The 22,667-nt window shown below is 42.9% G+C and overlaps 1 protein-coding gene across 7 annotated transcripts; it reads left to right on the forward strand.

Annotated features, from left to right (window-relative positions):
• Window positions 1–756: 756 nt before the first annotated feature.
• On the forward strand, window positions 757–22,572 carry ankhd1 (ankyrin repeat and KH domain containing 1). Of its 7 annotated transcripts, none has more exons than XM_028415667.1 (39): window positions 757–1,227; window positions 4,197–4,350; window positions 9,166–9,322; window positions 9,456–9,618; window positions 9,739–9,886; window positions 9,972–10,205; window positions 10,338–10,432; window positions 10,776–10,937; window positions 11,215–11,296; window positions 11,507–11,698; window positions 11,799–11,908; window positions 12,097–12,184; window positions 12,828–12,955; window positions 13,052–13,195; window positions 13,299–13,401; window positions 13,516–13,778; window positions 13,895–14,182; window positions 14,274–14,694; window positions 14,790–14,929; window positions 15,013–15,124; window positions 15,199–15,344; window positions 15,432–15,574; window positions 15,662–15,875; window positions 16,040–16,215; window positions 16,395–16,557; window positions 16,646–16,741; window positions 16,827–16,943; window positions 17,051–17,219; window positions 17,329–17,528; window positions 17,618–17,979; window positions 18,109–18,261; window positions 18,463–18,612; window positions 18,793–20,335; window positions 20,423–20,612; window positions 20,791–20,916; window positions 21,067–21,318; window positions 21,423–21,607; window positions 21,698–21,859; window positions 21,941–22,572. In XM_028415667.1, the coding sequence occupies exons 1-39, from the start codon at window positions 949–951 to the stop codon at window positions 21,998–22,000; spliced, it is 8,070 nt and encodes a 2,689-aa protein (XP_028271468.1). In that variant the 5' UTR covers window positions 757–948; the 3' UTR covers window positions 22,001–22,572. The 7 variants fall into 7 exon arrangements, with proteins under 7 accessions (XP_028271468.1, XP_028271469.1, XP_028271470.1 ...); XM_028415668.1 differs by having other exon boundaries at window positions 10,782–10,937; XM_028415669.1 differs by having other exon boundaries at window positions 9,471–9,618.
• The last annotated feature ends 95 nt before the right edge of the window (window positions 22,573–22,667 follow it).

A 22,667-nucleotide genomic window follows, 5' to 3' on the forward strand; every position in this document is an offset into this window, starting at 1 on the left:
TTATACTGAACTGGGTGCAATAAGGTCTGGCACTGTTTACATGCACAGAGTTAAAAAAAAGTTCCATCTTTAAAAAAAATACATGATTTGTTCTAAAAATAGATGTATGGAATAATATGTAAAGACTTTCAATGAATTTGTTCAGGCAGCTTTGAGTCTGGACCAATGGATTACCTGGAGCCTGCACATACTTAAACTCATAATGATCAAAGGTCTAGTTTAAGAAAGGAAATTACAATAATCTTTTGCACCTTACTGTAACTTGGATGTGTTATATCGTATACCTTGTTTTTCTGTGTGTATGTATCGATAACATTTGCATGTTATTAACTGTATTTTTTAAATGTTAAATATGGTGGAAAGTATTTACTATCTAATCAATACATTGCATCCATGTGTAATTTGTGAGGCTCAATTACGTCTTATCAGTTGTCATGTTACATAAAAAAAGAAAACAAAAACTTTATATGAGTAATTAAATTGTACAAAGGGGGTACCAATGTCCTCCCACAGCAGTTTTTCACTGTATATCTGTTCCCAGTATAAGTTCACATGAAGTACTAAAACTAGACAGCAGTTAAGTTGGCCTACCATGTCATGTCTTGACGTTCGTTCTACAGCCTCGTGATATTGGTAAACCTAACATGACGTTGCGGTCTAATGTTTGAGAAGCATTCATTTTGACCAATTGAAAATCGATGTCTTTTCTTATGAACCAATAGGATTAAGAGGATTTCCTACAGGGGCGGTCTTTCTGAGAAACAGTGCGTATCGGGTTAGGTTGTTAGAAAGTTAATGGCTGGGGGAAAGAGATCCTCCTCAACCCTCGCTTCGGGAGAGTTCCTGGATTCCCTGAAGTAAAATCTAACAAATATCCAAAAAGAAAGCGCCTGGACGGACGTTTAAGTCAACAACTAGCTCGTTAACACACGTATCGTGAATATAAGTATGCAGGATGCAGTAGCCGGGACGGCAATGCTGACGGACGGCTTCGAGGACGAGATTGACTCGGTGACTCCTCGCTCCCCAGTGGCAGGGATGGGGGTAGGAGCGACACCAGGAGGAGTCGGACTAGGGGGCATCGGGATTGGTGTAGGTGGAAAGAAAGTACGTTTGTACGGCGAACCAGGCGGGCCTGCTGCCGAAAGACTGGATTTCAAACTGGCGGCTGCGGCCGTCCTCTCCTCTGGTCCAGGATCCGGCAGCGACGAAGACGAGGTTTCAGAGGTAGCTACGCTAAGCTAGTTAGCTAAGCCTAACCAGAGAAGCTAGGCAACATTCCTCTCCTAGCGCGAGTTGCCTGCTAGCTAGCACACTAGCTCGCAGTTGGCAACCACCCCCTCCCAGGCCGCTGAAATTACGTAAAAATAACCAGCGCCGTAATGGAATAACACCTCTTATCACCTGAAATGCTTGTGGACAGTTAGATGTCGACATTGTTTGGCGAGACAAGTGCAGTTGGTCAAGCTAAACGGCTGAAATGTTTTATTTATGCAGCGCAGGCTGTGGCCACGGCCTAGTTCGGGTGGAAGCGACGGCGGCCTCGTTCGGTGCTGTCGTCTCGCAACACCCATCACAAGTTTGCAGCTCTTCCAACAGCTTTCCAGCTACAGCAAATGGAAGATGCCCACAAACTAAAGGACGTACACGGACACCTAAATACTTGCCATTTCGTAGTTCTGGTGCAATTACGTCACTTTTCTAAATCATGTAAATTAACTCCAGTGGTTGCTCAGCTAACTTTTCAATGCGACTAGATTATGTTTCCCCCCTAACTCGGATCTCCCACAGTCGATGTTGACAAATAAGCTAGTTGTTGTTTTTGCAGCATTCGTCTCTTTTGGACTGTACCACTGTCAACTTTATTTGCGTTGTCACATTTGAAAGCAGCTTGAGTTCATGTTGAGAGGTGAACAACTTTCCATGTCACTCACGGGGACATGTGTGATGACACCTCTTCGTCTGAACTAAACATACTTTAGACATGTTTTATAAGAACATAGGTGGATGTATACGTTGTAGAAAAGTATCTTATTCTACAGCAGTGTGATCTGCCACCCCTTAGAGGATTTTGTCATAATAGCCAACGAATTGCTCGTCAGAGTCATTAAGTGGCATGTGATAACAAAACACTTTTATTGCATGCCATGTTTAATGTGTGCAATCAGTTGGGAGATATTATTAGGAAAATTTGGACGTTTCAATTAAACTGTTGTCATGTAGTTGAGTTTACCTCACAGTATGACAGCAGCGGACATAGGAATGGAAGTTGTTGGTCGGCTAGATGGCAAATATTTAATTTGCACAACAAACCTACCAAAGGTCTAAGTTTGACATTTTCATGGCATCTTAAAGGGGTGATGTAGTATTAACTGTCAGATACAGTAATCAAATAGTTGTGGAGAGAATATGCACTGCTGAGCTAGACATTACCTGTTGAGCTGTGTGTATTCTGTTACTACTACTACTAATAACTGGCCAAATTAGTGTTATCTGAAACACACTACAACTTCACAGACAGTAAGGATGCTGATACTTCTGTCAGTGTTTATTGGCTGCTCCTATCTGAACATCAGCTGAGTAGCAGTAGCAGAGGAAGAAATGATCAGATTTGCCAATTACATCTCAGGCAACTTAATTGAATTAAATTGTAAATGTATGGAGTCTGTGTCACGTTTCTTCTCTCACCCAGTCTATTTTATAAGGCTGAAAGGGAGCATTTGTTGTGGTGTTTTACTCCAGTGGAGAACTCGCTGCTCTGGGCAGTAGCTAAAATCTGAGCTCCAGGATTAAGCAGATGCCATTCTAGGCCTTTCCAGCTCTCTGGATACCAACACTCTGGGAACTGTAGTTCATTAATGGTGAAGACTGATATCCATTGTTGATTATAAAGGCCCCTGTAGAACTACATCCCCCATAGGCTGTTGTGCGCCGTGTTCCTATCCTATAGCTGAATTCCTCCACATCGCTGAATGCTCACTCTCTCCAAACATTTGCCCTCTGGACCAGACCATGAAAGTCTCCTGCAGCTTATGTATGGGCATAAAGAGTTTGTTACATACTGGGTCTACTTTACCAGATGATTGAATTCAGTTTTTTAAAGATTGCATAATTGTTGGTTAAATTTAAAGCAGTTACTTGCATAGAATTCATCAGCCTGTTACATATAGAGTCAGAAGACTTAGTTGGCAACAAGATGCCCTTCTAGATGAAAACCAACAAAAAACGTTTATTACAATTTAAAAAGATCTGATCATTGTTTCTCAAGCTAAGAGCTTGAATCTGCGATTACAGTTTGCAATTATATTTGGGTAAGTGTATTGGCAGTTATTGTAGAGTGTTTGGTGCTTAAAGTAATGCGTGGCCAGCCATAAGATTCTATCTGCCAGTGTACAAAATATGCCACCCGAAAGCTTGAAATGTTCCCCTAGATGGTGCGTTTACATCCATAATTTGCTTTCTGGTATGTCTACATTGTTAATAAATGGCAATGTTGATGAATAGAGGAGTAAAACAAGTCTGTGATCTGTTGTAAACAAGTGTTTTGCATTTTTCAGGCAAAACATTTATGCTGAGGATATTTATTTGGCTATTTATCACATTTGGTCACTTTTGCTGCAACTAAACTTAAATGACCATAAATAAAATGTTTGTTTGTTTTACTGTTAGTCTTGTTTGGTATGTGGCTACTGTTTTGGAAGAATAAAGTATTTGCACTACAGACTATAAATCATGATAGCCAAAAGGGCCAAAGCTCAGGTATGAGACTGGTGGTGCTGTACTTGGGCAGCTGACTCTCAGCTGAATTTTTCTGTGTGTAGGGGTTGTAATTCCTGGCTGTCGTACCTCCTGTGCTTGATTCTCTCATCCCTGTGCTAGTTTTTGTTTTCTGGGTATAGAGAAACCACCAGTAAACAAGAGCCACATGTCTTTTTATAGATTGCTTGTTTATTTTTGTGTTGGGACACTTTTATACAGACTAGTGTAAACAATAATTTTTTGTTTACATAAAAGCACACTCACTTATTAGCCTCACATTTCACTTTATTTCAGCAAAATGTAGTCAGATGCTAACAGCCATTTATTTCTGCCCAGGTCTGCATACATGCCTCTAATATATAGCTATTTTAGAAATTTGCTTTTCTTGTCTGCTATTTCAAAACCAAAGTCTCAGGTTTGGCTGTTATATTTTCTAGGTGGAGTCATTCATCTTGGACCAGGAAGACCTTGATAACCCCATCATGAAGACAGCGTCAGAATTGCTTTTGTCCAGCGCCACAGATGGAGTAGATTTGAGGACAGTTGATCCAGAGACACAGGCCCGACTGGAAGCTCTACTGGAAGCTGCAGGTATGTTTGTTTGAGCTAAACTAAGTTTATAACTTAACATGTTAATTTGCATTGAAGCCATGCCTCATTGGCCACACCCATTTTTTCACAACCAGTCTTAATTTGTGCTTGGGCTCACTTTAACTTTGTACAAGTGAAACCACACTTTTCTGCTTCAGTTCTTTTCCCTAGTATCAATTAAAATCCTCACAAAGTGGATTGCTGTTGTTTAAGGCACAGACTGAAGTGACAATAAATCTAACTTGCCGGTTGTGTTAAGTATCATATCAGCAGATAGTTTGGAAGTGATTTGGATAAATTAGTTTGATTAGGACTTGTAATCTCAGTGTAAGAAGGTCTGTGTAGATTAATCCATTAGAGCTGGGTGTCCTGGCCTCGTGCAGCCTCATGCAGATTAACGCTGGAACACACTTGAGCCTCCCCAGCGTTCACCAAGCTACGGCTAATGGCTAATCTCATTCTTTTTCCCTTTCTCCTGGGCTAGTCTCAGCAGAAGAGGTGCATTATCTGTTTCTTAACGCCTGTTACACGTATAGAATTACAATAATCATATAATATTTTATATTACACTTATATTTTGGTTTAGTTGTCTAATTTTATTTTGTGTAATGTCGCCAGGGACGGCTGTGTTTGTCTGTGCAGGTGGTACATTACACTAAATTAATGTTTTGGTGTTTTCTTTGAGAAAACAAAATGATTCTTAACATAAATATCAAAAGTTGACTCTAATTCTTTACATAGATAGTCTGATATTATAAGGTGTTTATTTTCAAGTATAATGCCCATTATGACAAGTGCAGTGGCATCAAAATATATGAACCATTTTGAGCTTTCATCTGATATGTTTTAAGTAAAAATTAATCACATTTGACACAAGACAAAAGGGCCCAGGGGCCGTGGTACATTCAGTGTGAGCTCCCTATGCTGGTTGCTGGTTGTTTGAGTTTTATAGTGAAAGCGGTGAAATTGCACGAAGAAAGCCAAAGAAAGTGCGATGAGGCCACAACGCCGGCTACAGCTGTATATATAGTGCAAGCATACGCGACATGCATTATACGTTGGTTGTTGCCATAGTAACCAACAACATTACAACAGCGAAGTCTCCTCCAGCAGATATGGGAAAGAATTCGACTCATCCGAGAATCCGCGGTACGTTTAGTCATTGTGCTCCTTACGACCAAACTAAGCGCTGGAAGGATGTAACGCAGGTTGAGTTGCACAGACATACATTTAAATGTGGAATTGTCCGGTTAGTTTGTTTGTTTTTCTGCTGCTGTTCTACAGTATGAGTGAAAACATGCACTACTATGTGACATATTCCAGTCACAGGTTAATTTGCACAGACACATATTTTTAATGTGACTTTTTTTCTGAACTTTTTCGTCAAATTAATCGTTATCGGTTAAATGCCACAATTAATCGTGATTAATTTTTTTGCCAATATTGCCCAACCCTAGCAGGAAGGCCAAATTAAAATGCCTTAAACTTAGCCTGTAGTGTGATTAAACACTTCCAACAGTGAATATAGTGGCTGTTAGCTTTCAAGGCCTAACCCTAGTAGCATTCTGTAACTGATGGACAACAACCAGTCCACTGCCAAAATGTTTTGGGTGGAGCTTTAGTCATGTGTAATGGTAGTGGCTAGGAGATCTGGACAGGCTCCCCCTTCCCAGCATGAACAAAGTAGCCCAATACCAGACCTGTCATGACCGTCACCATCAAAGATGCCTAGCGCCTGGTGCAGTCTGTGGGTCAAAGATATCAAGCAGTTTATAGCAAAAGATTTGATGATTATATTTAGGGTTATTTGTACATTTTCGATTCATTTTAGGTTCTTGAAACTTAACTGCAACAGCTATTGTGTTGATGTTTTATTTGGAGTCCACTGTTTTGTTCTATTGAGGCAAATAATCAAAAAGTTTTGTAGCTTATGTATGTTTGTTGAACATGAGCTTTTTCGTCATGTTGTAGAAAGGCTGTCCAAACGTTTTACCACACACAGTTGACTAAATACCTAGTGTACCCGTGTACAGGCTTGTGATCTATAGTGAGGATAGTATGTATGTATAGTATGTTGTCAGCCTATGATGTAGGTCTATGTGGCTAAATAACAATTCATTAAGGAATTTGCTACGCATTTTTTATAGATTCTGTTTATAAAAAAATAAAATAAACTAAGCCTTTATAATAACCCACGAGACTTAATTACAACAAATGTACAATGTAAGACAAGTTACTCATGGATTATTAATAAAGGCTGCCGTTACCACTAGTCATACTTTGGTGCCCTTGGATAATATCTTCCATTCTTGGTACTAGCCATTATAACTCTTGGTACTATACTTGTAAATGCAAAAGCGTAGTAGTTCTAAGAGTAGTTGTAGTGCATCAACAAAACCTTTCGGTGTTGCCAATGGTTAGGACATACTCTTTTGGAATTTATTTTTTATGAATTTTGCAAATCAGTCAATTGCAAGATTCTTTCAGAAGGCTGGTTAAGTTAAAGTAAAATACACCAACTAAAAGAAGTGTGGAAGTACCTTTAGACAACAGTATTATTGAATGTCAGAGGTGTAGATTAATCAGAAACTGATTATTTTGCTAAATATGTAGAACATAAATGAAGGAGACGCTGACTGTGGCTTGCATGAGAATACTCCCTGAACTAGATGCAATCAGCAGACTCACAGTCCTCAAGTGAGCTGGTCCAGTAGAGGCACATTGCACTGACGGACTGACTGCTGTGGGTTCTGGTAATCATCATGCCGTTGCGGCACATATGCAGTATAAAGTTCCCCTGTTCAACCTGCTGCAGAGTGCAAAACATCTTCCAGCCCCAAAGCCAACAGACCTGCTCTTTTCCTTTTTTTTTTTATATGCAGATTATATAGTTTGGACCTAATGATACAGAAAGGATGACATTAATGACATAGATTTTTTTTTTGTTTTTACTATGAAACTAAACTCAGTGACAGCAATCCTCAGTAAACTATCGTTCATCTGTGTTAAACATTTTTATAGTAATTACTCCACTACCATATCTTACCATATCTTATGGTGTATAAATAATTGCAAATAACAGTTGCTGTATGAGCCAGAATTCTAAATGTTCTGCTTAGCACTTAGCTTAACAACACACACACATACACAGCTGTATACTGGTTCACTTTGGACATTTGTGGGAAGATTACCACCTTAAAACAGTTGTTCTCTTTAACCTGATTGTCTATGAATCTGTGTTGCCAGATTACCGTAGTGTGAATAGCTGCTGCATAGTCTGAGTATGTGTCAGGTGAATATACACCTGTTCTGACACATATTATTTTAGTGCTTCTAGATAGAAGATTATGTTGTTTGTGTAAACAGGCCAGAGCTTTGGGTGGTGGTGGGTAGGAGCGTGTGCTTATAGGTAAATACACTGAAAAGGCTGATCTGAAATATCTTTCTCTGCTCTTGTTAATCCAGAGAAAGGGGGAGAATTATCAGACATGCTGTATAATTAGTACATCTTGGATTTGCATTTCATACTATATCCAAACATGCCTGTCATCAGAAAAATCAGTTGGCTTTAATGTTGACCTGTATTGAGCTTATTTCAAACACTTAAAGGCTATATTTACAACTTGGTGTGTATTTTGTGTAGTATGTCGGTGATGCATTGGGTATAGGCAGCTTGGTAATTAGCCAGTACTTAGTGTCAGTTGAAACAAAACAAAAATATGTCCATAGTCTCTGAGCTCATTATCAGTTTCTCTCAGAATAAATAAAGTTAATTAAGAGGACATCAGTTATTATTTTAAGGGTGACTCAAAGTTGCACTTAGTTTTACTTACAGTGTATCATAATTTATTTTGGTTCATATTTATGATACAGTAAATCATTAATGATCAACTCTTTTGACCCCTTGTGTTTTCTCTGTGCCTTGGGGAGTGTTGTGAAATCCTTGTCTGAGAGCTGTTCTAAGTTTAGCTGTAGTTGCAGGCCTAGTGGTGAAAACACAGAACCTCATGGACTGAGCTCACCTCTGCCTGTCTAATGGATGGGTAAAATCTGAGGCTGGAAAGTTCAAAACCAACACTTCTGTCCTCTTGTTTTGGCTCGACTTACTTCATTTTTTGCACATGCCCTTAAAATAAACTTTACCCCACTCACACACAAACACCTCAGTTCTTGGTTGGGAAATGGTCCTTGTTCTGTCTTCCTAAAGCAATCTTTTAGCTCTTTCCTGTCATTCCGCTCTTTGGCTCACTTCTCTTCTGTGACAAACATATACGCTAAACACATTTTTCTTTTATGGCATTTTTCCCTAGCTGTGCCATCATTCCCAATGTCCGCTGCATTCAGTTTCTCAGCTGTTTCAGACTCGCTACCTCTGACATGTATAATTTAATGGGATGAAACATTTTTCTTCAACCATTAACAGCCTGAACCTGTGTTGATTTATTGAACTATAACTCCTTCACTACGTTCCTTTTCGTTATGGACACAGCTCTTAGCCCACCAAACTCATTATTGCCCAGTAAACACTGTCTTATACAATATGTGATGAAAGAAAAGAAAGAAAATTAAAATCATTAATAGTAAATTGAAGGTAGTGAAAGGATATCTTAAGCCATATTAACAATGCTTGTGTGTGTTTTCTGTGTGTGATTTTTTTTTTCTTTTCTTTTTTTCATTTTCCTCTTTGTGTATGCTGCTACTAACCCTGGATTGGATTGGCTGGACTGGACTTGCTTCTTCATCTCGTCTGGTGTGGTTGTGCTCCCCTGTGGTTTGCATTGCCCTATGCACCTATGCCTTTTTGGTGTTCACCAGGCATCGGTAAACTGTCCACTGCCGATGGTAAAGCTTTTGCAGACCCCGAGGTGCTACGCCGACTGACGTCATCAGTGAGTTGTGCCCTGGACGAAGCCGCAGCTGCCCTGACCCGTATGAGAGCTGAAAACACACTCAACGCCGGCCAGGCCGACAAGTATGTATCTCATTCGTACTTTATGTCTTTTATCCTAAGCTGATACAGTACATGTGTATGTGTGTGCTCCTTGGATTGCATCATTATGAGGCGTATGTGTGTTCACCTGTCACAGTGGCAGTAATTGTAGCAGTCTGGTTATTTTCAGCCGTAGCTTAGCAGAAGCATGCTCAGATGGGGATGTCAATGCTGTGCGGAAGTTGCTGGATGAGGGACGGAGCGTCAATGAACACACAGAAGAAGGGGAGAGCCTACTCTGCCTCGCCTGTTCGGCTGGCTACTATGAACTTGCACAGGTATGTAAGAGAAGAATTTTAGTGAATTGTATAACTTATTAAAACTATACCTTTTCAAATCTAACTGCAGTTATCCATCTTCATCATGTATGTTTCATAACTTTATGCTTTCATTCATAGGTTTTGTTGGCCATGCATGCCAATGTGGAGGACAGGGGTATTAAGGGGGACATAACGCCACTTATGGCTGCTGCCAGTGGAGGATATGTAGACATTGTCAAACTACTTCTGGTCCATGGGGCAGATGTCAATGCACAGTCCTCAACAGGTAAAATGACCTTAATTTTTGTCATTCTGAATGTCCCCTTTTCTGGGTATTTTGCACTCAGATTAATTTTTCCACTGTCTTCCAGGCAACACAGCTCTGACGTACGCATGCGCTGGTGGCTTTGTGGATGTGGTGAAGGTGCTGCTGAAGGAGGGCGCAAACATCGAGGACCACAACGAGAACGGACACACACCTCTTATGGAGGCAGCCAGTGCTGGCCATGTAGAAGTGGCCAGGGTACTTTTGGAGTATGGTGCTGGCATCAACACACACTCCAATGAGTTCAAGGAGAGCGCTCTCACACTAGCCTGCTACAAAGGTCAGAGTTCAAATGTGTTGTGTGTTTATATATATTTGTTGATTAAACTCTCTCAGTGGTATGCTATTTAACATCCTCTTTACTAATACAATGTTAACAGTGATAACATTTATTTTTGTATGTCCACTGCAGGTCACTTAGATATGGTGCGTTTTTTGCTGGAGGCTGGAGCAGACCAGGAACATAAAACAGATGAGATGCACACAGCACTAATGGAGGCATGCATGGTGAGCCTCTGACCCAAACTTTATTCTGAAATTTAGTAAAGGAAATAATTAACTCCTTTAGTAAAACAATTTATTTCTGTTTTTAGTCATACTAATATCTGTAAGTATGCTTGTGACACCATACAAACCAATTCAAAGCTGTTTTTCAAATGATTAGATCACTCCACACTTCTCTATCTAAGGAAAATTGTTAAAAATTATTGGGAATGTCCTGTTATTGAAGAGGTTTGTATTGTCACTGTAAATTGTGATTTTATTTTCCAGATTCATATTAGTTTAACTAGAAAATGGAAGTACATATTCATTCAGGTGCTTATCTCTACTTTCTCTGTGTGTCACGCTGTCCCAGGACGGCCATGTGGAGGTCGCACGGTTGCTGTTGGACAGCGGTGCACAGGTCAACATGCCAGCTGATTCCTTCGAGTCGCCCCTTACCCTTGCAGCTTGCGGAGGACACGTGGAGCTGGCAGCCTTGCTTATAGAGAGAGGAGCCAACTTGGAAGAGGTATGTAAAGAGACGGACTCCTGAAGTCTTCAGGGAAGAACGATTGAACAAGAGAGGAGGGTGTAAAATCCTGCTTTTATTGATAAAAGCCTTTGTACAAAATTGGAATCTAATTTGTTATTAACATTTTAAAAGAAAATGACCAAGTAAACTAGAAATGGTATCTTTTTGATCTTAAAAATTGGGTGAACAGACACCTGATTTTTACACCACAGAGCAATTTTGCTCACACCTACCCTCACATGTTCTTATCTGCGTACACTTTGTTTTTGTCCAGGTTAACGATGAGGGCTACACCCCCCTAATGGAGGCAGCCAGAGAAGGCCATGAGGAGATGGTAGCGCTGCTGCTGGCTCAAGGTACGTAGCTTTGTACTTTGTATAGAAACTTAATCTCACTTGCCACTACAATGAATAGTTCACAATACCCCCTTATGTTGTCTGCTGTTTAGGAGGAATAAGGAAAATCAGTACATTGTAAAGCAATATTGACATGATAATTTATTTAAGCATGACAGGATTTTTTAACCAAACCACTTACTAATCACTACCTGTTGTTTTGTTGACCAGGTGCAAACATCAATGCCCAGACAGAGGAGACGCAGGAGACCGCCTTGACTCTAGCATGTTGTGGTGGCTTCTTGGAAGTGGCTGACTTCCTCATTAAAGCAGGGGCTGATATTGAGTTGGGCTGCTCTACTCCTCTAATGGAGGCTGCACAAGAGGGACATCTGGAGTTGGTCAAATACCTACTTACTGCAGGTGAGCAAGCAGAATTAATACAAGGAGCTGCAGATTATACAATGACAATAACGGTTTCTGATTCTGTTTAAAATACTAATCTGTCTGTTTTTCCATTCAGGAGCAAATGTTCATGCCACCACAGCAACGGGTGACACAGCATTGACGTATGCGTGTGAGAACGGACACACCGATGTGGCAGATGTGTTGCTGCAGGCTGGAGCCAACTTGGTAAGTAATGCCTGTATTCACTCCTTTGTATGTTTGTGTGCAAAAATGAAGTGATTGAACCACTCATGGTTCATTGTGTGAAGCAAGGCATAGTTTTAAGTGTTATTGGGTACATTAAGCATTTCATTGGTATTTTGTACAACTTCTGTATTGAACGTCACAAATGCATCTTTCTCTTTGTCCTTTAGGAGCATGAGTCTGAAGGGGGTCGGACGCCTTTGATGAAGGGAGCAAGGGCAGGACATCTCTGTACAGTGCAGTTTCTTATCAGCAAAGGTATGTGAATGGCATCAAGGCTAGCTGATGCCTTTTATAATTAAACCTTAGAATAAGCTGTATAATAACACAAGGAATGTACAAGGCAACAGCCTAGCTCTGTTATACACAGTTTTTGTGACTTAGTAGCACTTTGAGTACTGTTTCTTTCTGCTCACTGGTCTTTGTTGGATAGAAAGAAGTACTTACTGCAGTAACCAAGTTACAATTATATTTCATGGTTATATGTTAATGGGAAAGTTCTAAGCTGCATTGATGTAATTGAGTGTAGGTACATTAGAGGAAATGATATAGAGATTGGGGACTTGATAATATTTAATATTGGGTAAGCATTACTTAAAAAATTTGAACCACTGGCTTGTTATAAGCTTTTCAACATGGAGGTTCTCAAAGACAGTATTTGCAGTACTGTATATTTAGGTACACTCACCTTGATAAGAGACAAGACACTAGTTACAGATACATTTATGATCCTTATGTAGTGCATTACTTGTATTAGTGAGCTTACTTGCAAAGTTTTTTAGGTAACTTTATTGGCTCATTCATACTAATAAATGTATTCTTGGTTGTATGGATGAATATCTCTAATTAATTTTACACACAGTGAGTTCACATATTTGTCTTTGTCCTTAATTTCTCCTAGGTGCTAATGTGAACAGAGCTACTGCCAATAACGATCATACAGTGGTGTCTCTGGCCTGTGCTGGAGGGCATCTGGCAGTGGTAGAGTTGCTGCTGGCACATGGGGCAGATCCTACACACAGACTCAAGGTAATACATACAGTTTGCATTGAAGTGTTTATAATCCACATGCTTATATATTAAAAAAACGCACAATGAAACCCATGTCATGTTTTGTCTTTGTAGGATGGTTCAACCATGTTGATAGAAGCTGCTAAGGGTGGCCACACCAATGTGGTGTCCTACTTGTTGGACTACCCTAACAACATCCTGTCTGTCCCAGCCCCTGACCTTTCCCAGCTCACTCCCCCATCGCAAGACTCCTCTCAGGTATTGGTCATAATATGCCACATGTTCATTTGCAATGTAAATCTGTTTTGAGTAAGACACAGTTTTAGATCATTTAAGCCTAACCAATCTTCTTTCGTAACAGGTTCCTCGTGTCCCATTCCAAGCTCTCGCTATGGTAGTGCCCCCTCAAGAGCCCGACAGAGCCCCATCAAACATCGTTACACCCCCACCTGTCTCTAGCAAAGGTAAAGATTGCACGATTTACCAAGTCCTGTAAACCACCAAGACACAAAACAAAGTTCAAGAGCTCAGTAAGCCACTGAAATTCTAAACATTTGCAATCTCTCCTTCAACTTCAGGCATGTCCAAGCAGAGACAGGCAGCCCTTCAACCCGGTGTCCCCACCTCAGTTGGCCGGGGGCCTGAAGCAGAGCCTCTGCCACCCTTCCACTTGTGCCAGCCTCTAGAATGCATTGTGGAGGAGACAGAGGGGAAGCTGAATGAGCTGGGCCAGAGAATAAGCGCAATTGAGAAAGCCCAGCTACAGTCGCTTGAGCTCATTCAGGGGGAGCCACTCACCAAAGACAAGATTGAGGAGCTGAAGAAGAGCAGAGAGGAGCAGGTATGAGCCATTGTCCACTGAACACATTTTAAAAAGACTTGAGTAAGTTGCACATAATACATAATATACACTGCACCACATCTAAGATTACTCAAACAATGCTTTTGTCTCCTTAGGTGCAGAAGAAGAAGAAAATCTTGAAGGAGTTGCAGAAGGTGGAGCGCCAGCTTCAACTGAAAACACAGCAACAGTTCACCAAAGAGTACATGGAGGCAAAGGGCTTAAAGGAAGAGCAGGAGGCAGGACAGAGCCAGGGTCCAGGTCCGGGGCCTGGAAGTACGACAACTGCTCCAGGGCAACTTCTTGCCGCACCAGGTGCCCAGGTACACACAGGTTCTGACACGGACGAGGAGGCGAACAAAGATGGGGAGCAAGAAGAACAGCTGGGAGAGGAAGGAGACGAAGTGAGTTTTTCATTAATGTAATCAATGTTATAAATTCTCTGGCAGCGTATTCATAGATCTCAGAAATTCACTATTGTTGGTATATTTTCAGGAGGACGATGATGACGATGAAGAGGAGTGTTCTGAGGAAGAGGCAGATGGAGAAGAGGGTGATTACCCCAAGCTTCCTCAGGTGGGCACAATCCTCTACAGGCATGGCCCACAGCCACCACAGCAGCCTCCTTTGCCCCCTTCGCCACAGACTCAGGCCCAGCCTCCTCCTCCACCTCTTCAGGCTGCCTTCGTCCCTATTCAGCCACTACCGGAGTACAACCCTGCAGATTATCCGGGAAGTACTAGCCCAGAGCTGCAGAGGGTACTGGTGGGGCAGCAGATGTTGGGCCAGCAACAGGGTCCGGGTCAGCAACTGGCTGGGTTAGGCCCAGGAATGATACCTCAACAGGCTCCCGATGGGCTCATGGTAGCTACACCTGCACAGACGCTCACAGACACACTGGATGACATCATGGCAGGTCAGTGAGCATGTGACATGAGTTTTTAATTGCTGATGACCAACTCAAACTGCAAACTACTATAACACTAACCTGTGTTTTTTTTTCTTTTGCAGCTGTGAGCAGCCGTGTACCCATGCTGAACACTACAACTTCACCCACACCCCTGTCCCAGCCGACCACACAGACGCCAGCAAACATCGCCTCTCCACCTTCGGTCCTGCCCCTCTACCCCTCTGTTGACATCGATGCACATGTAAGACACAATACTATTTTGACATGCAGAGAAATGCAGATACCCCGTTCATCGTGCTAAGAGATGTGTTTCCTCCCCTCCAGACGGAGAGTAACCATGACACAGCACTAACGCTGGCATGTGCAGGAGGACATGAAGAGCTTGTGTCTGTCCTGATTGCACGGGGAGCCAACATTGAGCACCGGGATAAAAAAGGTATGGAATGGTGATAGTAAAATTTACACATAAAAAGACTTCCAGAAGTATTATAACAGAAATATGTTAAACAGGTTTTACTCCGCTTATCCTGGCTGCCACGGCTGGTCACGTTGGAGTGGTCGAGGTACTCCTGGACAAAGGGGGTGACATTGAGGCTCAATCAGAGAGAACCAAAGACACACCCCTTTCCCTGGCTTGCTCTGGGGGACGCCAGGAGGTAGATAAATTCTTGTATTTTACCTGCACAATAATTATTGCTCAACATATTTCTGGCAATAACTACAGTGTCATTTATGTTGGATAGGTTGTTGAGTTGCTGCTGCTGCGGGGAGCCAATAAGGAACATCGCAATGTTTCCGACTACACACCACTTAGCTTGGCTGCTTCTGGGGGTTACGTCAACATCATTAAGATTCTTCTCAATGCTGGGGCTGAAATTAACTCCAGGTTACTGACAAAAACATCACATTTAACAATTCCAGGTTTATTTAAGATTTTGGCCTCTGAATAATATATTTCTTACTTTTTTGCTAGGACTGGCAGTAAGCTGGGAATCTCTCCTCTCATGCTGGCGGCTATGAATGGTCATGTGCCGGCAGTGAAGCTTTTGTTAGATATGGGCTCTGACATCAACGCTCAGATTGAAACCAACAGAAACACAGCTCTTACCCTAGCCTGCTTTCAGGGACGGGCTGAGGTTGTTAGTTTGCTGCTAGATCGCAAGGCTAATGTAGAGCATCGTGCTAAGGTAAGTCTTGATCACTGTGGTCAGTTTAAATATATTGCAAAGCGATCCTGTTACTCATTCTTACATATTGGTTAAAACATACTGTGCTTTCCTTAATAAAAATCAGTTTTCTAAACTTTTTGTTTTGTTGGCCTATTTGCTCAATAACTTCTTGCTTCCAACAGACTGGTCTTACTCCTCTGATGGAGGCAGCCTCTGGAGGTTATGCAGAGGTGGGTCGAGTGCTGCTGGACAAAGGTGCTGATGTCAATGCTCCTCCTGTTCCTTCATCCCGAGACACTGCCCTCACCATTGCTGCCGACAAGGGCCACTACAAGTTTTGTGAGCTGCTTATCAACAGGTAATTACTCTTGTGCTTTTGTGTATAGAACCTTATTTGACTTATCCTATCCTACATTCACTTAACTTAAGCCTGTCAGTTCTGTTAGATTAGATCTTAGTGTAAATTCAACCTACTGGCCTTTACAGCCTTGCAAACTTGTGTTTTTGACTGCCTAAGATTTCTTTCTGTCTCGTCAGGGGTGCTCATATTGATGTACGAAACAAGAAAGGGAACACTCCCCTTTGGCTCGCAGCAAATGGTGGTCATTTTGATGTGGTCCAGCTCCTGGTTCATGCCAGTGCAGATGTGGATGCAGCCGACAACCGCAAGATTACCCCACTCATGGCTGCCTTTCGCAAGGTACAAAATTAACGTAAAGTAAAGTAGCGTGTCGTGTTATTTTTTGGCAACCCACTTGTTCCCTAACCTTGATATCCAACTTTTTCAGGGTCATGTCAAAGTGGTGCAGTATATCGTGAAGGAGGTCAACCAGTTCCCATCAGATATCGAATGCATGAGATATATCGCCACCATTGCTGACAAGGTAGGAATCGATTTTCTTTGCAGTCATTGGTTGGCTTACACCTGTTAATTTGACAGATGTAATTGAGATACTGGTGTTCCTGCAGGAACTGTTGAAGAAGTGTCACCAGTGCATGGAGACCATTGTCAAAGCTAAAGACCAACAGGCAGCTGAGGCCAACAAGAACGCTAGTATTCTGCTCAAGGAGTTAGACTTGGAGAAGGTAATTACAGACAAGATGGGTATGGTTTGGGTGGCCAAAGCGTTCTATATACTAAGGCATGGTTGGACGGAAACAGTTATGATATATGACACTGTTGTGTTTAACAGTCCCGGGAGGAGAGTAAGAAGCAGGCCTTAGCTGCCAAGCGGGAGAAGAGGAAGGAGAAACGCAAGAAGAAGAAGGAGGAACAGAAGAGGAAGCAGGAGGAAGAGGAGGGGCAGAAAACCAAGGAGGAGTTCTTTGAGATGCAGGAGCAGAAAGAGGATTCAGCTGAAGGTAGCCTGTTTTGCCTGTTAGACTTTCTTTTTATAAGACTTTTGATAATTTTAAACTTTTATTGAAGTCATTAGGCTAATAACCATTCTATCTGTATTTTACCATGTAGAAACAGAAGTTCCTATTGAACCACCAAGTGCAACCACCACCACCACCATTGGAATTTCTGCTACGTCCACCACTTTCACTACAGCTTTTGGTAAGAAGCGAGCGAGCGTGGCCACTACCCCGAGCACCAATCGTAAGAACAAAAAGAACAAAACCAAGGATTCCGTGCCCAATGAACCAATCATATTACAGGATCCGCAGGTGAGTGTTCTTTGTATTTGCTGGTTGGTAAAAGAATTCTTTTAATATCAAATAACATAAATGATTATTGTTGTGCATTTTCTTTTTAGGTTGCACTAGCACAGCATAAGGCTGACAAGAACAAGATCCATGGTGAGCCACGGGGTGGGGGTGGGGGAGTGGCTGGTGGCAACAGCGATTCTGACCCCTTGGACAGCACGGACTGTGCCAGTGAGAGCAGCAGCAGTGGGGGCAAGAGTCAGGAGCTCAATTACCTTCCTGACCTCACCTCCTCAGCCTCCTCCTCGTCCTCCTCTTCTTCTTCCTCCTGCTCTTCTTCAGCCCCCTCCTCAGGAGCAGCCCAGTCTCAGGCCCTCCTGCCCGCCCCAGAGAAGAGACACTGTCCACAGCCACAGATCGATGGCAAAGTGGACAATAAAGTCACAGTCTCCATCTCAAAACCAACGCAAAAGTGAGTGCTTGATGGAACAGATCACATTTGTTGTTGTAACTTTATCCAGGTAGACTTATCACCTATAATGATGAACATACTGTATTTCCATGTTCATCACATCTGTAACTTCTACTTGCTTTGTCACAGAGCTCCAGATTCAAGTGACTCCACCTCAAACTCCTTGCCGTCTCCATTCAAGACCATGGCTCTTCCTGTCACTTCACCCAACAATAAGCTCAGTCTCACAAGTCCAAAGAGAGGCCAGAAGAGGGAAGAAGGTTGGAAGGAGGTCGTCAGAAGGTCAGTATATAAGATTTTATCAAGACATTTTCAAGAACATATTTCTATTATTGTCAGTTAAAACACATTCTACACAATGTGTATATTTCAATTGTATTAATTGGTTTCATGCAAAGCTAATGAATCTGCATGTACTTTATCAAATTGTGCAGTCAGCACAGTACACACATACAGATAAACATTTTGCTACTTCTTTTGAAGATCAAAGAAGCTGTCTGTGCCAGCTTCTGTTGTGTCTCGGATCATGGGTCGAGGAGGTTGCAACATCACAGCCATCCAGGACGTGACAGGAGCTCATATTGATGTGGACAAACAGAAGGACAAAAATGGAGAGAGAATGATCACCATAAGGTAAAAATAAAGCCCTCTGGTGGACTGCAAGTGCCATTTCAGATGAAATGTAATGTTTACATATATGAAGCATGCAAATTCTTTTTAGATCAGATGTTTTACCAGTATCAGTTTTTTTTAGTCTCAAGTGTTTTTAAATGCTGTTTAGCCCATTGAAAAGAGTGTTTTGTTTTGTTACAGAGGTGGCACAGAGTCTACAAGGTATGCAGTTCAGCTCATCAATGCTCTAATCCAAGACCCAGCCAAAGAGCTTGAGGATCTGATTCCTCGGAATCACATCAGAGCCCCAGGCTCTAAAACAACCTCGGCCTCCTTTCCCAGTACGACAGGGGCCACCAGTGGTTCAACCACTGGGCCAAAGGTTCTGAGTTCATTGGTCACTTCTTCAGGCGTCTCGTTCCAACCCTCTGCATCCACATCTTCATCCTCCTCTCAGGCTGGGGGAAAGATTGGGAAGGGGCTGTCATCAAACGTCAGACAGCCATTCCCAGTGTCTCTGCCCCTGGCGTACGCCCACCCTCAGCTGGCTCTACTAGCAGCACAGACCATGCACCAAATCCGACACCCGCGTCTACCAATGGCACAGTTTGGTGGCACCTTCTCTCCAGCTGCCAGCACCTGGGGTCCCTTTCCAGTGCGTCCTGTGAGTCCTGGCAGTGCTAACAGTTCCCCAAAACACAATGGAGGAACAAACGGCACTGGGGCACAGGCCAGACCCAACTCAACCCATAGTGAGCACAGCAACACTGCCAGTTCAGGCGCTCCTGTCACGACCACCAGTACCACAACCACCAGTGCCCCTAATACGTCTGCAGTCTCACCTCATACTCCTAATCCTACTCCATATAATCCCCAGCCAAGCGTTCCCACTCCTTCGTCCGTCAGAAAACAGCTGTTTGCTCCGGACCCTAAGCCTGCTGGTGTCACCCCTGTGTCTGTTGCTTCTAGTGGCAGCAATGCAGTTCGAGGCACAGCTTCTCCTGCACATCACAGTTCCACTACATCTACAGTCAATGCCCCTCAGCAGCCGGTTGGATCCATTACACAGCCTACCGTCCAGCCTGCTAAAACAGAGCCCAGTGCCGTTGCACCTCCTGGAAAAGACAAGACCTCTCTGCCTGTAGAGAACCAGTCTGTTTCTGTCAGTGACAGCATCAGTTCTGTGGGTTTCACTACCCCTGCCATGGCTTTGGTTCCCAAGCCTGAGCCCCGACAGCAGTTACCTCCTCCTCCCTCCTCTGCACCATCCGCAGAGGCTCCACCACCAATTCTCAACCCACAGCCCAGCTCCCACCTCCCCTCAGTACCTCCGCCTGTTCTCTCACACAATGTTGCACATCCCAACAACACTGTACCCCACTTCTCAGCCCCTGCACCCAGAGTCTCCCATCGTATGCAGCCACCAGGGCCTTACTATTCCCTTCCTGAGCAGCAACAGCAGACGCAACAGCAACAGCAGTCTGTGTTTGTACCCTTCAGTGGTCAAGAACCCCCAAAACAAACCCAAAACCAGACTTCCCAACCAACAAGTTTGCCTCCTCAAGCCCAGAACCAAGCTCAATCCCAGGCTCCAGGCTCCCTTCAGGTCTCTGCTAATGTGGGTATGATTAACGGTTCCCAGATACAGCATGTCGCAAATGCAGGCAAGCCTCAGCAGATACCCCCCAACTTCGGTCCTGCAGGTCTCTTCAATTTCAGCAGCATCTTTGATAACAACAACCAGGTAGGTTTAACTAACTTGCATAACAATCACTTGAGCCTTAGCCAGCATGCCCCTTACTTATTGTGGTGAACTCTGTTTGACTCAAAGGTGGGAAACAGTCAGGTGTGGGGTGCATGCCGTTTGCCTGCTAGATCACCTCCAGAGCAGTCATACTCGGCCCCTCCAGCCTATATGAGCATGGGCCAGATGGAGAATATGATGCCTCCACCTCCCCCAGACAGCTCCAAAGCCCCTGGCTACCGATCTGCCACCCAGAGGATGGTCAACAGCCCCATTGGTATGTTTTTCTTTGAGCTTGTTTGATATTGATACTGTACATGCATTCAAATGTGGTATCAGAAATTAAAATATATGTTAAGGAGGTTTGCACTGTAGGAACATATATATAAATGCAAAATGTATTTTTATAAGGTGAAGTACTGAGATGCATTTGATCTCTTTGAATTTGTTCACAGCGCTAACCAGCTATGCGACCAGTATTTCTGGCAGCCCTGTGTATCTGCATGGTCATACAGGAGTTGGCACGCCCTCATTCAGCAGACAGCACTTTTCTCCTCATCCATGGAGTGCATCTACATCAGGTACTATGTTTAAGCGCTTCTGATATGTCATTGTCACCCTTTTCTTTTACTGTTTTATATAAGTCCCTAGGTATTTTATAGCATTCTTTTTCTAGAAAGTTATCAGTTTCAAATATGCAAAAACTGAACTTTTATTTTCATTTTTACCAGGCGAATCTCCTGTTCCTCCTCCTTCCACGGTGTCATCCTCTGCCCTTTCCACCTCTGCTGTAGCTCCACCTTCCCAGCCTAAACCAGGCAGTTCCTCGCAGCAGGACCGGAAGGTACCCCCACCCATCGGCACAGAGCGGTTGGCCAGGATTAGGCAGACGGGGTCGGTTAACCCACCTTTGCTCACAACCAGCTACACGGCATCTGTGGGACAGGGAGGCATTTGGTCATTTGGGGTTGGCAGTGCCTCGGGTAAGTGTGAAATTTCAACAAATCCATATAATCCAAACATATTTTGTCACTATAGCTGTGATATCCAGTGAAAAGGCAGCAACACCCTGTGTATTTTGGTACAGAGGCCATGTCTGGTTGGTCCCAGCCCTTGATGAGCAGCCACATGATGCACCCACAGCTGCAGGCAGAGCAGTCAGCCTTCTCTCAGCACCAGCCCATGGAGCAGGATGACACAGGCATTGCAAACCCTGCTAACAACTACCACCAGCCTCAGCATTTGCCCAACAGTTACATGGATTTCCCCAAGGTAACACAGCTTCACATCTCTACCAAGCATTTAACCTTTGTTGCTCTTACATAGACAGGTTTGCCCATTTATCCATTCTTATATGTGTAGGGGATGCCTATGTCAATGTATGGAGGACCCATGCTGCCCCCTCATCCTCCCATGGCAGATGGACCAGGGATGTACAATGGTTTGCACGCTGGTGACCCCGCATGGAGCCCTATCATCAAAGTGGTCCCAAACAATGCAGATAGCTCTGATTCCCAACAGCAGGTGACTTTAAGTCAAACTTGGGTGGCTTATGGAAACTTGTCATTTTTACAGATACAATATTAACCCATTTGTCTTCTCTAGGTGTGGCCTGGTACCTGGGCACCTCATGTGGGCAATGTGCACCTCAACCATGTCAACTAGACGGTGTCCACTGCAATCAAACATAGACAGCATGACCCACAGTGCAAACATGTAATACCAACTGACGAATATGACCTAATAAGACAAAGAAAAAAGATTAAATACATGTAAACTTTAGTAGAGACCTGAGAGTGCAGAGCGGAGGTTAAAGAATTGGAAGTTCTCCTGACGCCATTCTTTGATGTGCCTATCTCAAACAAAGAAAACGTAATTGGGCAGGAGCTGTTACCAGTGTCCCAATGATGCAAACAGACATGCGTGATCACCTGTTCAACAGGATCCATTCTCTGCGTAGTTTAGCGATTTTGACTTAAACCCACATACACCGTTCTTGGGCTGCAGGGCGCTCAACATGAAGTAGCTATTTAAACTTGGCCCAGAACTAGCTGATGATTACCTAAAGAGAAAGAGAAATCAGAACCTTTTAGAGTGGTAAATACATGTATAATTGTTTACATACTAAAAAGGGTTAAAATGAGAGTAAATTTCATGTCGTATAGTGGCTCTACTTTATGTAGCCTGTATTAATGTGAAATATTTACCTTAATATTCAATAAAAAGGTTGAAAAGTATTTTTGTGTTCCTTTATTAAACCCTGCCCTTGACTCCTTTTCTTGTTTTTGAACATATTAAATGGGTCACTCCTGCTGCTCACTATCTTTTATTT

The sequence above is a fragment of the Parambassis ranga genome, chromosome 10, assembly GCF_900634625.1.
Source record: "Parambassis ranga chromosome 10, fParRan2.1, whole genome shotgun sequence".
Taxonomy (NCBI): Eukaryota; Metazoa; Chordata; class Actinopteri; family Ambassidae; genus Parambassis; species Parambassis ranga.